We start from the raw sequence: 15,146 nt of genomic DNA, 5'->3' as shown, positions 1-15,146 counted from the left end.
GTCCCATCCATTTCTTCTTTATGCACACAATGAAGTTTCTTCCCAAAATGGAGATGGTCAAAATTGACAGGGAAAGGAAAAAGTTAAGTTTTATCACCAAATTCAAACTGAAATGTAAGCCTTTAATAAAGAATGGTTCATGCATTTGACTATTAGCGGTAAATATGCCCAGTGGTCTGTGATGGGATGTTAGATGGGGTGGGATCTGAGTTACTACAGAGAATTCTTTCCTAGGTGTCTGGTTGGTGAGTCTTGCCCACATGCTCAGGGTTTAACTGATTGCCATATTTGGGGTCAGGAAGGAATTTTCCTCCAGGACAGACTGGCAGAGGCACTGGGGGTTTTTCGCCTTCCTCTGCAGCATGGGGCACGGGTCACTTGCTGGAGGATTCTCTGCAGTTTGAAGTCTTTAAGCCATGATTTGAGGACTTCAATAGCTCAGACATAGGTTAGGGGTTTATTACAGGCGTGGGTGGGCGAGATTCTGTGGCCTGCATTGTGCAGGAGGTCAGACTAGATGATCATAATGGTCCCTTCTGAACTTCAAGTCTATGAGTCATTGTACCACTTCGTTACCCATTTAAAATGCAATAGGAATGCACTGAGCAAATAGGAGCCTTTTTTGCAAGCTCTTTCAATTCTATTGTACTAACAGGTTGTAGTAGGCCAGAACTATCACATGGGATTCTTTTTGTCTGCTTAATTTTGTCTCTTGCAGCTCTACTTCTTGGATAACTGAAACAGAAAATAACTAAACAAATGTTTAAGCTCTACCGCTTTAACTGAACCACTAGACAGGAAAGAAGAATTTATTTGAGCATAAGCTTTCATGGGCTACAGCCCACTTCATCGGATTCACAGAATGGAAGATATAGTGAGGAGATATATAGACACATACAGAGAACATGAAAAGGTGGGAGTTCCCCTACCAACTCTAAGAGGCTAATTCCTCCCACCTTTTCATGGTCTCTGTATATGTCTGTACACATCTCCTCACTATATCTTCCATTCTGTGCATCCAATGAAGTGGGCAGTAGCCCACAAAAGCTTAAGCTCAAATAAATTTGTTAGTCTCTAAGCTGCCACAAGTACTCATGTTCTTTTTGCGGATATAGACTAACACGGCTGCTATTCTGAAACCTGTTTAAATACGGTGGTTGACTTCAGTAGAGCTAGGATTTCAATAGGAAAACTCCCATTAACTTCTGACGGACCAGGATTTAAAAATATTTCTTTATCAATGTTAATACGTATCAGATTATTAAAACTAAAAAACTACTTGGCTTTTCACTATTTTTGCTTTTTTTGTATTTTACTCAGATTTGACAACAAAATATTAGCCATTCAATTTCTTTGTAATCAGCTTCGCTTTTTCATTCTCATGCATTAATGAATGTTTAAGTCCAAGACCCATTTTTTAATTAGAAAATAATCATAGAAATTTCTGTTAACATTAAGTTTCCTATATTTAAACAGAACACACACCACAAACACACACACACCCTTAAAATTTGGACATAAACTACCTGAAAGTGTAACATCTGTAGGGCCAAACTGATTATCTTTATTAATGTTAAATATTACCTAACACTACAGGCAGCCCCAATAAGATACAGTGGAGTGGCTTGTGAAGTAAGATACTGCTCACCATGAGTAAAGGCATCAATCTAGCCCTTGACTTTAACCACGTATCAGATGCTGACTAGTACAGTATCTAATCAATTTTGCTCTTCAGCTTGTAAAACTGATGAGATCTTTAGATTTTTAGTATTTTAAAAAAAAATCCACCTTGTTAAAAAGAGCAGAGTGTTTCAAATACAGGTCTAACTTTTCATTAAAATATTTCTTGCCCTTGTTTTGTCAGCAGCAAATTGTTAGCAGGGCATAAGTAAGGCTGCAAGTCTGTCACAGAGGTCACAGCTTGCATGACTTCTGCAGCAACTGGTGCTGGCCCAGAGCTGCCCGAACTGGGCAGCCCCTAGGCCAGCTGCAGCAGTTCAGTGTGTGGGAGGGGGCTCAGAGCTAGGGGAAGAGGCTTGGGGGGGGTGCTTAACTGAAGCAGGGGGCCCCCCTGCAGCTCCTAGGCAGCGGAGGGGATCTCCGCACTGTGCGCTGCCCACCTGCAGGCCCTGCCCCCGCAGCTCCCATTGGCCAGGAAGTGCAGCCAATGGGAGCTGCAGCAGCTGGCACTTGTGGCAGGAGCAGCCCCTGCCCTGGTCCATGCCCCCGTCGCGTAGGAGCTGCCGAGACACAGATCCAAGTAGGGAGCCCCACCAACACTCCCTCTCCCAGCAAGGGTCCCAGATTACCTGCCCCAGCACCTCCATACCCTCCCTCTGCCAGCGAAAACCCACGCCACGCACCCAAGTTTTAGTCATGGTGGGTATTTTTAGTAAAAGTCATGGTCAGGTCATGGGCCATAAACAAAAATTCATGGTCCGTGACCTGTCCATGACTTTTACTAAAAATACACACTGTGACTAAAACGTAGCCTTAGGCATAGACTTGGATATCAGAGATAACATTAAAATAAAATATGCTCCACTGTTCAAGTAGTACATACAGCTCCCAAATCATAACACTTCAAGTTTTCAAATAATTTCAAACAAAACAAAAATATCTAAATATTTAGCATAGTTCAATCCTCATTTCCAAAAGTTTAACTGTTATAATTGGTTATAATAAATTGTTCATGAAATGAATGCATTTCATATTTGTGTGCTATCCAATCAGATTGAAATTCCTGTTTTAACAGGTGCCAGCAATCTTGTTTCAGAAACCAAATAAAGATATACCATTCCACAAGGCCATGGAAACCAGCTGTCAGTTGACTCCAGAGGTGTGAGGGATTCGATTCAAGTGAAATTATGGATTAACTGAATCTATGCTAATTTAGGTATTGGTGTTTGCTAATGAGCTGTACATTTGCAACATCTGAAATATGATGCAGAACATTTTTTTTTAAATTTGAGTGACCCACTTTAGAAGTTGTTAATATTGCTGAAAATTCTACTGACTAAACAAATTACTTGAAACTTAATATGGGCTGGTTCTGGATGATGAGAATCAAATCATAACTTGAAAATAATTTCCTACATTTATAAAATATACACACTAGATTGTTGAATGGCTTTCCATGGATTTCAGTGAGAACATTAGTGACTGCTGCACATTAGTTACTGATCATACAGATTACTGGTGTGCATCTCCACTGAACAGTTTGGAGATTATCGTTTGGTGGGAGGGTGATAAGGGACATACTTGGAAGAGGAAGATAGTCAATATCTGCTTTTGTGAAAATTCCAGTTCCAACGACTATTACTGTTCCAATCCTAGCATGGACACAAATTGCACACTATTCACATCCCTCAAGTGGGCTTCTGAAACCCACTTTAAACAAATTATCCTATATTATAATGTCTATTAATACCATGGGCCTGATTGACAAAGGTGTGTAGCTATAACTGGGTCAATCTATATACGTGTACGTTTCAGATCCTGGGGCACACATGCATACACTAATTAACAAGACTGTACCAGGTTGAGGGAAAACAGCTAAAGAATTTCCTTGGGCAAAGAAAGGAGAATAAGTCCTCATCCCTAACATGCCCTAAAAACAGGTTTTATTAAATGGAATACAGGCCAGAGGCCTCACTTCAGGAGCACATTTATTGTTCAGACATAATCAAGTATATTTATTATTCAAAATGAAAGTTTTCAATTCTGTAAATAAAAAAACAGACAAAAAGACAATCAAATCCCCAGTCTACCAGCTAGCAAAGTCTACTACGCTCTATCACCATTGACACCAATATGCTTATCACTTGAGCTTGCTTTTTTTCCTTTAATAAAACTTGAGTACCTACTCAAGGAAATTTTGGCCAAGCAAGTCTCAGTTTGTTCAAGTCACAATCAACTGATGCTGTGTTGCCTGGACAGGAGGGCAAGTCTTAGGAACTGTCAGTTTTTTAAATTTAAACTGCCCCATCTTCCATAATTATCTTTCTACCATTTTGATGCAACTCACTGTGACAATTTGCTTCAGACAGATTTTGAGAAGAAATCTGGATCTTCAGTTTTAAATACTGGAAGAGAAGTATCAGTCACAATTCCATACTAGCAGCCAAGTTTCAGTCTCTATTTCCTGTTCTGGGATTAAAAAGCATCTAAAATGACTTTGAAGCCCAAATCCCACTGACCTTCAGGAGCCCGAAGTCTCGTTAAGTGCCTAAATCTCTTCTGAAAATTGGACTAAAGCCCTTTTAAATATTTTACTCCTGGGCTCCATTTATCACCTTCATATCTGGAATCAGTCACGTTGGTTAAATAATGGATAAAATCAATAGCTTCTCTAAATTGTTTTTTGGTTTTGTTCTTTGGTATTTCCTTTGTTAATTATATCAAACCAGTTTTCATTTAGACTGCAACAATTGTTCCTCTGAAATCCTATTTCATTTAAAAAAAAAGTTTGGTGTGTTATGTAGAATCCTTCGTGTGAAATCCATGCTATATTTTGATCTACTCATACTCACTATAAATTACTGTGGTAGTTGCATGTAACAGAGACAATTTTCTCGAGTTTTTCCACTCAGTTTCATTGGGAAGATGAATCCTCAAGCCTTTTTTTTTTTTTCTCTATCAACCAACTTGATGGTAATTGCAGATGACTAAACTTCCATCCTCCTTTAGGATGTCATGTATTACTTCTTTCTCAGTGAGGTTTAAATAGTGAGCTGAATGCTTGTGTGTCAGAATTTTAGGATGGTTCCAACAGACAAGTTATCTTTCTTCCCCCATGTGACACTGCACCCCATATTCTTCATAAAAATATAGCTGTATATGAATATGGCATAACTAAGATGTTTTATGGGAGATGGGACATGTGATGCATCACTGGAAAGGTTATGATTTGCTGAATGTGATTATCAAATTTGCATGCATGTGTCAATTCTGTATTTGAAGTTAGGAATATTGACTATGTAACAATTACAATTGTGTATGTACCTGGGGAACGTTCACCAGAGTGTAGGCAATCAGCCTGAATGGGCCATTAGGATAGACAATAAAATAGGACTTTGAAGATGCTGATCTCTCATCTTCCTAGACTTCCTGTGGTCATTACAAATAAGCCTTGTCTCATGAAGGCTTTAACACTGCAAGATCATATGATGTCACCTAGTATGGAGTACCTCCTTGGACACTGCTGGTATTTTTCCACTGGAAACAAAGGATTCCCACCTTATGTAAATCCTATTTAAGGCTGGGAAGTGAGTCAATCAGGGCTCTTCTCCATGGCCTCCCTGACCAAGAAGGAAGAGGAAAAGGCACTAAACTAGGGAAAAGCAAGGGCTGAGTCCAGGCTGAGACAGGAGTCTAGCCTGTAAAGAGATAACTGGAACTCTGAGCTTCAGAAACTCTGCAGCCTGCTTAAAACAACATTCAGGGTGAGAAATTACTATTGGTAATCTGTTTCTTTAGTGTATTAAGCTTAGTTTGTGTGTTTTGCTCAGTAATCTGCTTTGTTCTCTCTGTTATCCCTTATAATCACTTAAAATTTACCTTTTGTATTTAATAAACTTATTTCTTGTTTATACCAAAACCCAGTTTGTGCAATTCATAACTGGGGGGGGGGGGGGAGCCGTGCATACCTCCCTCCACATAGAGGGTGGGGGCGATTTTTATGAGCTTACACTATCTAGATCTCTATATAGTGCAAGACAATATTATTTCGGGTTTATACTCCAGAGGGTGTGTGCACAGAAGAGCTGAGCATTCCCCTAGCTGAGCCATCCCACAGAGAGCAAATCGTAGACTCTGTGAGATTCTGCAGCTCGGTGTGTCCCTGCCTGCGTGTGTGCTGGAAAGAGACTTGAGAGCCTGTCACAGCAGCACGGAATAGTAAGGGAAACCCAGGCTGGTAGGACAGCAGGCTGAGTGGCACCCCAGCACATCCGGTGGTACCCCAAAAGGGGGGCCCAACCCATGACACCCCATTTATCTTCATTGTCTGAACAAATGACAAAGACCTCTTTTGCCATACTTCTCTCTGCATTCTTCGATAACACCTTCAGCAACTTGATCACAATGTGCTGTAGTTTTCTTGGAAGAAATAGAAAAATCCATTTTCCCCCACCCTCCACTGATACTTTAAGTACCCATCTCATGTTTCACCAATTGTTTTGCACTTATGTCGGTGCAAATTCTGTTAGCTGCACCATCTAGTAGTGAAACAGAGTTTAAATCTGTCGGAGGAAGCGTATTCAGCACAAGGTGCTTAATGATCTCTGCAAATTGCTGACTGAAGGCAATGTCAGCAAAAAGCTGTAACTTCGAGTTCAAGTCTTTGTTTTCAGTTGTTTTTATATTTACTCCTGGGGGAATTTTACCACCGCTGCGCATATGCAGAATTCATGTCCAGCGCAGAATTATTCCGCCCCCCCTCCAGAAAATAAATTTTGCCTGAGAAGTGCTGCAATTCTGCTTATCACCCACCAGAGGCCACGCTAGCATCAGGACAGTCAGCAGTCAGCTGTGTTCATCACAGCACTGTGCCTGCAGAGCTAGATTAAGATAGACAAAGTGGGGCACACGGGGCTGCTTGGGAGGGCGGGGGAGGGAGAGGGTCAGAGGCTGGAGTTCAGAAGTGCTAGTGGAGGGAGACAGACTGGGTTGCAGGCTCAGGAGCTAGTGGGGTAACAGCACTGAGCCAGAACTGAATGGGAGAAGGGCTGCAAAATGGAAGTACAAAGTAAAACGTGATAGAAGTTTAAACCTCGGTCTCAAGATATGGACAGTATGCTGTCCAAACAGCAGACTGAAAAAAAGACTTAATATCATGATTAATATTTAGACTTAAAGATAAGTGACTTTTACAAGAGAAATTCCAATGGAATGAAGAGGATGGAGGCCAGACTGAAGGGAAAGGAAATCAAGACATCATAAACAGATACTCCAGCTCAAGAAACTGAGATAAAAGGGAAAAAGAAGATTGGCTAAAAAGAAATGGAGTTGGCAAGTTGAGAAGTTTACCAACTTAACTTTGCTTTTTCCTGAGTTTTCACAGCACCATATTTACAACTTCAATGTTCTTATCCTGAGCAACTTAAGTTGATCAAAAATGAAATGGGGCTTGAAGCATGCACCTTCAGATTCCTCACTGAATTAAGCAGGGTCTTTCCCTTGGTTTACTGCAAATGCCCATTTTACATTTAAAACACAGAAGTTAATATGCATGAAAGCTCAAAGAAGTGCCTAAAGTGTATGTAGGTAAAATAATTTCATTCAAACTTGCGGACAGTGTGAAGCATTTTTCATCCAAATTTCAGCTTTAAAATGAAAGATTAGTTTCTGAAGTGCATAGTAATTTCCATGGTTGTATAATGTAATTATACATGAGTGCCCTAACTGTAATTTAGCCAAATCACAACCTATTTTAACTAGGACTCTAACCGTAAAATACTGAACTTAGAGACACTGTCCCAAATTTCAACTTTCTACCTCACGTTTCTAAGATGCTTCAGCTGTTTAAAACAAGTTTTTAGTTACAGCAAAAAGTATTTGAACTCCTTTCATTCAATAATTAACTATTTTTGTTCAAACAAAATAATTCACCCACGACCAGAGGCCAAACCTAGAAAATTTCAGGGAAAAGCATCTTAAGACTTCTGATCTTTCCCCTCCCACTAATACTTGTTAAAACATTTTAGCAAACATGGTTACAAGTGCTACTTAAGTTTATGCCCTGATAAGCCTGAGGTTAGGAAGAATATCTATCTATATGAAACAATAAATAATTGGGTAGGTGTGAATGGAGAAAGGCAGGTGGAGGAGAAGAGAACTATGGGTGTCATATTCCTCTGACGCTTCCAGTTTCATCCAGTGAAAGAGGCAGAATACTGGACTGATGAATCACTGTTTTTTCCTAGTATGGCAAATTCTAGGCTCCTATTACAGAGGCCTATATATTTGTAACAAACTCATGGATTATATTCACTAACAAAAAAGTTCATTAAAGGCAAGAGAAGAGATTATTCTATATTTTTTCTATATCTAACACAACATTCCCCACAAAAAGGGGAGAGAGGCGGGAAATGAAGGTATTCATACACTCAACTCCCTAAAACAAAATTCAGCTGTATGGGCCTGGTTTGCAATGATGCCTTCTCAGAACTCCATTGACTCTATGGGGACAACACCCACACAGATGCCATCACAGGACACAGGTCTAGATTTCCCTCAAAACGTGAATGCACAAAAGAAATGGCCTACTTCCTAACTCTTTGGATTGACGGTACAAAATATTTTGTAATAACTAATACCACCTTATATTTACAGTGCCTTTCTTCCCAAAGCACTTTACAGACTGACAGATCATAAAGATGCATGTAACTTCGTTCATGTGAGTAAAATTACATACATGCTTAAGTGTTTGCAGGATTGGGACACCTATATAAATTTATATTTAAAATAGTAAAAAGGGTGCCTATTAACATTCTAAGCACCTTTCATATAAATTACAAAAAACAGAGACAGAGGGATCACCTCTCCCAAACAAGTCTGGTAAAAATACCAAACCTTAAAAAAGAGCTCTCTGTAGCACAAAAGTTTTGTCTCTTTCACCAATAAAAGATATTACCTCACCCAGCTTGTCTCAGCGGTAAAAATAGACTGGGGTAGAACAGAGCAGCTATTTAAGATTATAGAGCATCTTTGTGCAACAGTTTAGAATTGGAAGAATAACTAAGCAGAAAGTAATAATTGAAATTGGTATATGGCTAAAATACCAGGATATAGCACATGTGCTAGTGCAACAAATCAGGGGTGCTGGACAATTTGTATAGTGGGGGACTGAGAGCCATTGAACCAAACTGTAAACCCTGTATATGATGGAAACCACTTCAAGCCCACACCCCCAGTTCCAGCACCTATACAACAAATGCTGAGGTTCAATCTCACATAAACTGTTAAATACCACACTCTTCAACCTCAAGTCAAACCTTTCAAGACATGTAATGTATTTGCTCTGAATGAGACTTTCAAAGTCACGTCCGCTCTAGGTGAGCACAAAAGATTCCATGGCATTCTGTTTAGCAGTAAAGTTTACTTCAGTGTCCCTAAAATTTTCTTTTCCTGCCAGTGTTGTGCAGCATACTCTGCAACATCTTAGAGTAAAAGCTGTGCACACATATTGGGAAGAGCTTTTGGGAAGGGCTTGCAGATTCTCTAAGATGAAAACCACCACATAAATTAAAGATTTCTGTCAATAAAGAATATTCTTTGTAGGGCAATATGATTTTTATTAAAAGCACCATGCTGTCCCTTAAGCATCCCACTACTCCCTACCACAATTCCCATCTAGCATCCAGGTAGCTAGAAGTGTGGTTAGCAGTGACTGCACAACATGATATTCCTGGGATGTTTAAGGTAGGTCTCTATCAACAAACCATCCTAATGTAGATGCCACTTAGCTAGGGCCATACCAAATTCATGGCCATGAAAAATGTGTCATGGACTGTGAAATCTTGTCTTGTGTGTTTTTACCCTATACTATACAGATTTCATGGAGGAGACAAGAGTTTCTCAAATTGGGGATTCTGACGCAAAAGGGAGATGTAGGAAGGTCACACAGTTATTTTAGGGGGTCACAGTATTGCCATCCTTAGTTCTGCTCTACCTTCAAAGCTGGGTGGCCAGAGAGAGGCAGCTGTTGGCTGGGCACCCAGCTCTGAAGGCAGCACCCTGCCAGCAGCAGCCCAGAAGTAAGGGTGACAATACCATACCATGCCATCCTTACTTCTGCGCTGCTGCTGGCTCTGCCTTCAGAGCTGGGCTCCAAGCCAGCAACCGCCACTCTCCAGCTGTCCAGTTATGAAGGCAGCACCACCGCCTGCAGCAGCACAGATATAAGGTAGTAGTACTACAACCCCCCTACAATAACCTTGTGACACCTCCCCACAACTCCTTTTTGTGTGAGCAACCTTACAATTACAACATGGTGAAATTTCAGATTTAGATAGCTGAAATCATGACATTTACAATTTTTAAAGTCCTATGACTATGAAATTTACCAAAATGGACCATGAAATTAGTAGGACCCTAGCTATAGCTTATACCACCAATTCAGTGAGCAAAATAAACTGGCAAAAGCACATTTATGTTGTTATAATTGCATCTAGACTAGGGCTTTTGCCAGTACAAAAATATTGCAAAAACAAAATCACACCACTAGAGTATATTGATCAGAAAAAGTTTCTAGTACAGACACAGGTGAAGTGAAAGCGATGCTAGCCTTCCCCATGTCTTTCCAAACAATACCAACAGTGATTTCATATTAAGGCTGGTTCTGGTCCTCTTTCAATTATTCGAGGTTGAGCTTTAAGGCTGGGAATCCACAAGTGTTTAGACTCCTAAATCCCCAATAAAAATCAATAGTATTATTTAGGCACCTGACTCCTACTGTACATCCTACCAAGGGACTTCCATACCTAACTCCCACTGATTTCACTGTTGTGAATCCCATCCTTGCTTATCAAGCCTGCTGAAAAGTGGTACAGCAACGGTTCTCAAACTTTTGTATTGGTGACCCCTTTCACATAACAAGCCTCTGAGTGCAACTTCCCCCCCCCCCCCACTTATAAATTAAAACACACTTGTTTGTATATTTAACACCATTATAAATGCTGGAGGCAAAGCAGGGTTTGGGGTAGAGGTTGACAGCTCACAACCCCCTGAGAGGTCCCAATGCCCCATTTGAGAGCCCCTGTGTTACACAGCACCAGGCTAAGCCTCTCCCTGCACAGGGATGCTGAGGAGGATACTGGCACCAAGCCCTCTAAAAGCCATGCATGGGAGCGACGGGGCGGGGCAGGGGAGAGGTGCTGAGCCACCTGGGTGATGCTCGGGGCAGACCGCGCCTCTCCGCACACATCTATGCGATCCCCACGGTGGCAGAGGCCACCCCAGCCCCCAGACTCACCCACAGGCTGCTGAAGAAGTCGAGCCCCCGGCAGATCAGGAGTCCGGTCTGGGCCAGCAGCACCTGGACTCCCAGGGAGCTGCCGAGGCAGTAGAGCCCGTAGAGCAGGGGGCCGCCAGCGCCCAGCAGCAGCAGGAGGCGCCGCCTGCGCAGCACCTGCTCGCCCAGCGCCTCGGCGCCGTAGTTGGCGAAGCAGATGGGCAGCAGCAGGGCGGCCAGCAGCACCGGGGTGCGGGAGCGGTGCAGGCGGCCGAGCCAGCGGCGGCCCAGCGCGGTGAGCGAGCTCTTGAAGGGGTGCAGGAAGGTGCCGCAGAGCACGGCCCAGAGCAGCGGCCGCAGGAAGGCCTCCAGGATGAAGTAGACCAGCACGGCGGCGCCGCAGCACAGCCCGGCGAAGAGCAGCGCCCCGGTGTTGTAGAAGGCCTGCTTGATGGGCTTCTCCAGCCGCGGCAGCGACGACACCGCCGCCGGCGGCAGCAGCAGCAGCCGCGGCGCCGCGCCCCCCGCCGCCCCGCGCTCGGGAGACTGGCTGGTGCTGCCGCCGCCGGCACCGGGAGCCGAGCAGGAGCCCGGCCGCCTTCGTCCCTGCAGCGGGGAGCCGGGAGGAGACGGGGCGCGGGGACTCGCCGCGGAGTCTCCGTTGTCAGCCATCGCTCCCGCCTCACGCCCGCTCCACGCCGTTAACCGCCGCTGTCGCCTGGGGCGAGCGGCACCGGCACAGGCGCCGCTGCACGTTACGTGGGCCGCCGGGGATTCTGGGAAATGTAGTCTGTCTGTCCTTGCCTCCCCACGGAAGAATGGCTCGAAGAGGATTCTGGGAAACGTAGTCTCTCTTCCTCCCCCTTCCCCAGGCGATTGTGATGCTGAGAGCGTAAGTTCGTCAGACGAGGGAGTGCAGAGGATGCCGGGAAATGCACGCGCTCGGGGCGGGCGGGGAGCCTGACGATCGTGCTTTCCTAACGGCGGTGATTGGTGAAGCAGGGGATGGTGGGAGATGTAGTTTCTTGTGCGTTTACAGCCCGGCGCATCAGTTCTCTCACACGGATTTAAAAGGTGAGCAACGCGGCATAGCCCGCAGGGGTGAATTTTTTGCTCCTTTATTATTAAATGCGGCTGGAAAAGTGGGGCGAGGCGTTAAGATTCTTTTATTTCTGTATACACGTGTAAAAGGCACAGGTCCTGTTTATTCAGGAAGACTCAACTAGAATTTTCAGGTCCTGAATCATCTGTAATTAAATTGGTTGAAGCAGAAACAGTTCAGTGTATCCACCCTAACTGATGTGATTTAAGTTTTGTTCCACATCTGCCCTAGTAGCACAGTCCTAACACATATTGATTGCATTCCCACAATTCCTGGGTACGTTTCCAGAAGCTGTCCCTTTTGCGGAGTTTCATATAGCCACTCAAACACTGGGAGACAGTAAGGGATGGACTAGCCTGCATTTCCTCTTGTCTGCATCCACTCTGGCACCACACTAGTTTGGAGTGAACTAATTAAGTATTCACTGTGTATTTAGCCTGATGTATTTAGTTTGTTCTACTTGGTTATTATACCATTTGCAATTTGGAGTGTTATTGTGTGTGGACAAAAATTATTCTACAACGGGTCTAGATACTGTAACTGGTTTAATATCCTTGGTGTAGCCCAGGCCTCTGTGTCTACACACAAAAGCACTTGTAATGTTTCACTAGTGTTCCAAGTACAGTATCTTTGGTACACTAGCTCTGAGTAAGTCTTATAAGGCTGCTGTCCACACCACTTCCATTCAAACTGTTTGATTCCTAGGTGGTGCACCTGCACTAATTCAGTTTGTCCCAGCAAAATCCCACAGTGCTTCAGCCCCATCAGGTGCCATAGCCATAAGTACTACAGCCATAAAAGTTACATGTGTTGAATACTGGTGAAAGAAGATGGGTGAGGTAATATCTTTTATTAGACCAATCTCTGTTGGTGAGAGAGACAAGCTTTCAAGCACAGAGATCTGAAGAGCTCTGTGTAAGCTCAAAACCTTGTCTCTCTCACCAACAGAAGTTGGTCCAATAAAAGATATTACCTCACCCACTCTGTCTCTCTAATATCCTGGGACCAACACGGCTACAACAATATTGAGTAGTGATAGCATTTTCAAAGCTCCATAGGTAAGACTGTTCAAATTTGTATTTAAAACAGAGATATTCTTTGATTTGGATGAAGTATATGTCTTCCCCAAAATTACAGCATAAGAACATAACATAAGATCAATGAAAGCTAGTGCAAGTACATCTACGCAAGCTGGGAATCACACCCCTAGCTCACAAGCAGAGGTGTAACCTGTGAGTGCTGGCTCACACCCCTAGCTCACAAGCAGAGGTGTACCCATGCTCTCCAGATGTCGGCTGGGTGCTCTGTTTAACAGATACCATTACCCAAGTCCTGCATAAAGATAATAGAGTATAGTTGCGGTCCCCTCTACACCATCATCCAGCTGCGTACATGCATTTGCCCCCAAACCTCCTTGCTTGCTACAGCTGGGCCTCTGCCAGTAACAGGTTGTTTCCCTGCCCATCTCTCAGACCCAGCTATCAGACTCTGTGCTACCAAGCCTTCCTGCCACAACCACAACCAACTTTCAGGCAGTTGTTTATATATATATAAACCTGCACTTACAGTGTGACTATCCATCTTCCTCCACTATCTGGACCGCAGACACTACAACCTCAATTTTACAAATATCTTTCTAATGAAGGACCAGTCCTAGGAACCATTTTTCTTAATGGGAAAAAAATCACATAATGAAAGTGATGTTTATAAAGAACAAATCAACATCCCTTTACATTCCAGTGCCTTCAGTGCCTTGGAGATCACTTTGCAGTGGTTTAAAGGACACAAAGAAAGTGTTGCAGTGCACCATACTATAATTTATACATCCTACCTACTGTAATTTTGAAAAGTTCAATTTTATGAACTATTCAATCCCCAATTAATAAAATAGGGGTTCTACTGTACATACACCTCTACCCCACTATAACACGGTCGTGGGGAGCCAAAAATCCCTACAGCGTTATAGCTGAAACCCCGTTATATCGGGGTAGGGTCGGCAGGGCTCTGGCGGTGATTTAAAGAGCTCTGGGTTCCAGCCACTGCGGGGAGCCCCAGTCCCTTTAAATCACCGGTGGAGCCCCACTGCCACAGCCCCGGGGTAGAGTGAATGAATGTTAGAGTTCAGGTTACAGCTTCTGTCTGTGGTTGGATTGCAGAACCAATTAATTTGGATTCTAACTTGAAACTCCCTGGGTTTGTTTTCAGAGATGCCAAGTACCCACACAATTCTCATAGACATCAGTGGTGATCAGCTCTTCTGAAAGGCCAAGATGTCTCAAGGTGTCCACCCCATGAGGCAGCCAAAATTAGGGTTATGCAAAGCATGATTCAAATGGTTCGTCTGGAAACCTGCCTGCACCCATCAGGAGCCCTTAAAGACCCTGTTTTTTTTTGTTTGTTTGGGGTTTTTTTTGGAAGGGGTGAGGAAGCATACTTTTTACTTCTCACTCATTTCATCCATCATGGGAGCTGCAGCAGCCTGGGGAGAGGCAGTGGTAGCAGCTCTGGAGCGGGTGGGAGAAACCTAGGTGCAGGGGTTGGGAGAAACTGCAGGATAAATGGACTCTCCCCCACCAGCCACCCAGCACCTTGTAGGGACAGGCTTCCAGTCAGGCCAGCAGGGAGGGATGGGTAGCAGTGGACTCAGGAGAGCAGAGGCAGCAGCTGTGGTACAGGTCCTAGGGATTCAGAGACACTGCCCCATAATCACTGTTACTCCACTTCCAGTTCCAGAGAGATCCCCCAATCCATTTGATTCCACACCCCACTGAATCTCACTGCACTCCCATCCCCAGAAAGACCTCCCCTGTTTTGGTGTGGGTATCAGTTACATTTACACAGCATTAAATGGGGCCCTGAACACACTGTTCAGGGCACTAAGCGAGGTCCTGAATCCACCATTGAGAGCACTAAATGGCATCCTGAATTCCATTTCAGTCACTAAACTTTGTCCTGAATACACTGTCTGGGGCACTGAATGGAGAAGGCTAGAGCCTCATGATGGATGAAATGAGCGAGAAGTAAAAAAAAGTATGCTCCCTCTTGCCCATGCAATTGGAACAGCAATTCACTGACCAAGGGTGCTAGAAC

General features: G+C 43.6%; 1 protein-coding gene across 2 annotated transcripts in view; it reads right to left on the bottom strand.

The window, feature by feature from the left end:
- The window catches only part of TMEM245 (transmembrane protein 245), a 135,619-nt gene extending 123,825 nt beyond the window's left edge, over window positions 1-11,794 (bottom strand). Inside the window, exon 1 of one of the 2 annotated variants that reach the window (XM_045004623.1) lies at window positions 10,976-11,794. In XM_045004623.1, coding sequence (XP_044860558.1) covers window positions 10,976-11,626 — 651 coding nt within the window. In that variant the 5' untranslated portion in view covers window positions 11,627-11,794. The remainder of the gene's footprint in view (window positions 1-10,975) is intronic. The other variant, XM_045004622.1, reaches the window with a different exon arrangement.
- Window positions 11,795-15,146: the final 3,352 nt, after the last annotated feature.

This window comes from Mauremys mutica, chromosome 2 (assembly GCF_020497125.1).
Source record: "Mauremys mutica isolate MM-2020 ecotype Southern chromosome 2, ASM2049712v1, whole genome shotgun sequence".
Lineage (NCBI taxonomy): Eukaryota > Metazoa > Chordata > Testudines > Geoemydidae > Mauremys > Mauremys mutica.
Note: the sequence above shows the minus strand (reverse complement) of the source record. Positions and strands in the feature narration are given on the sequence as shown.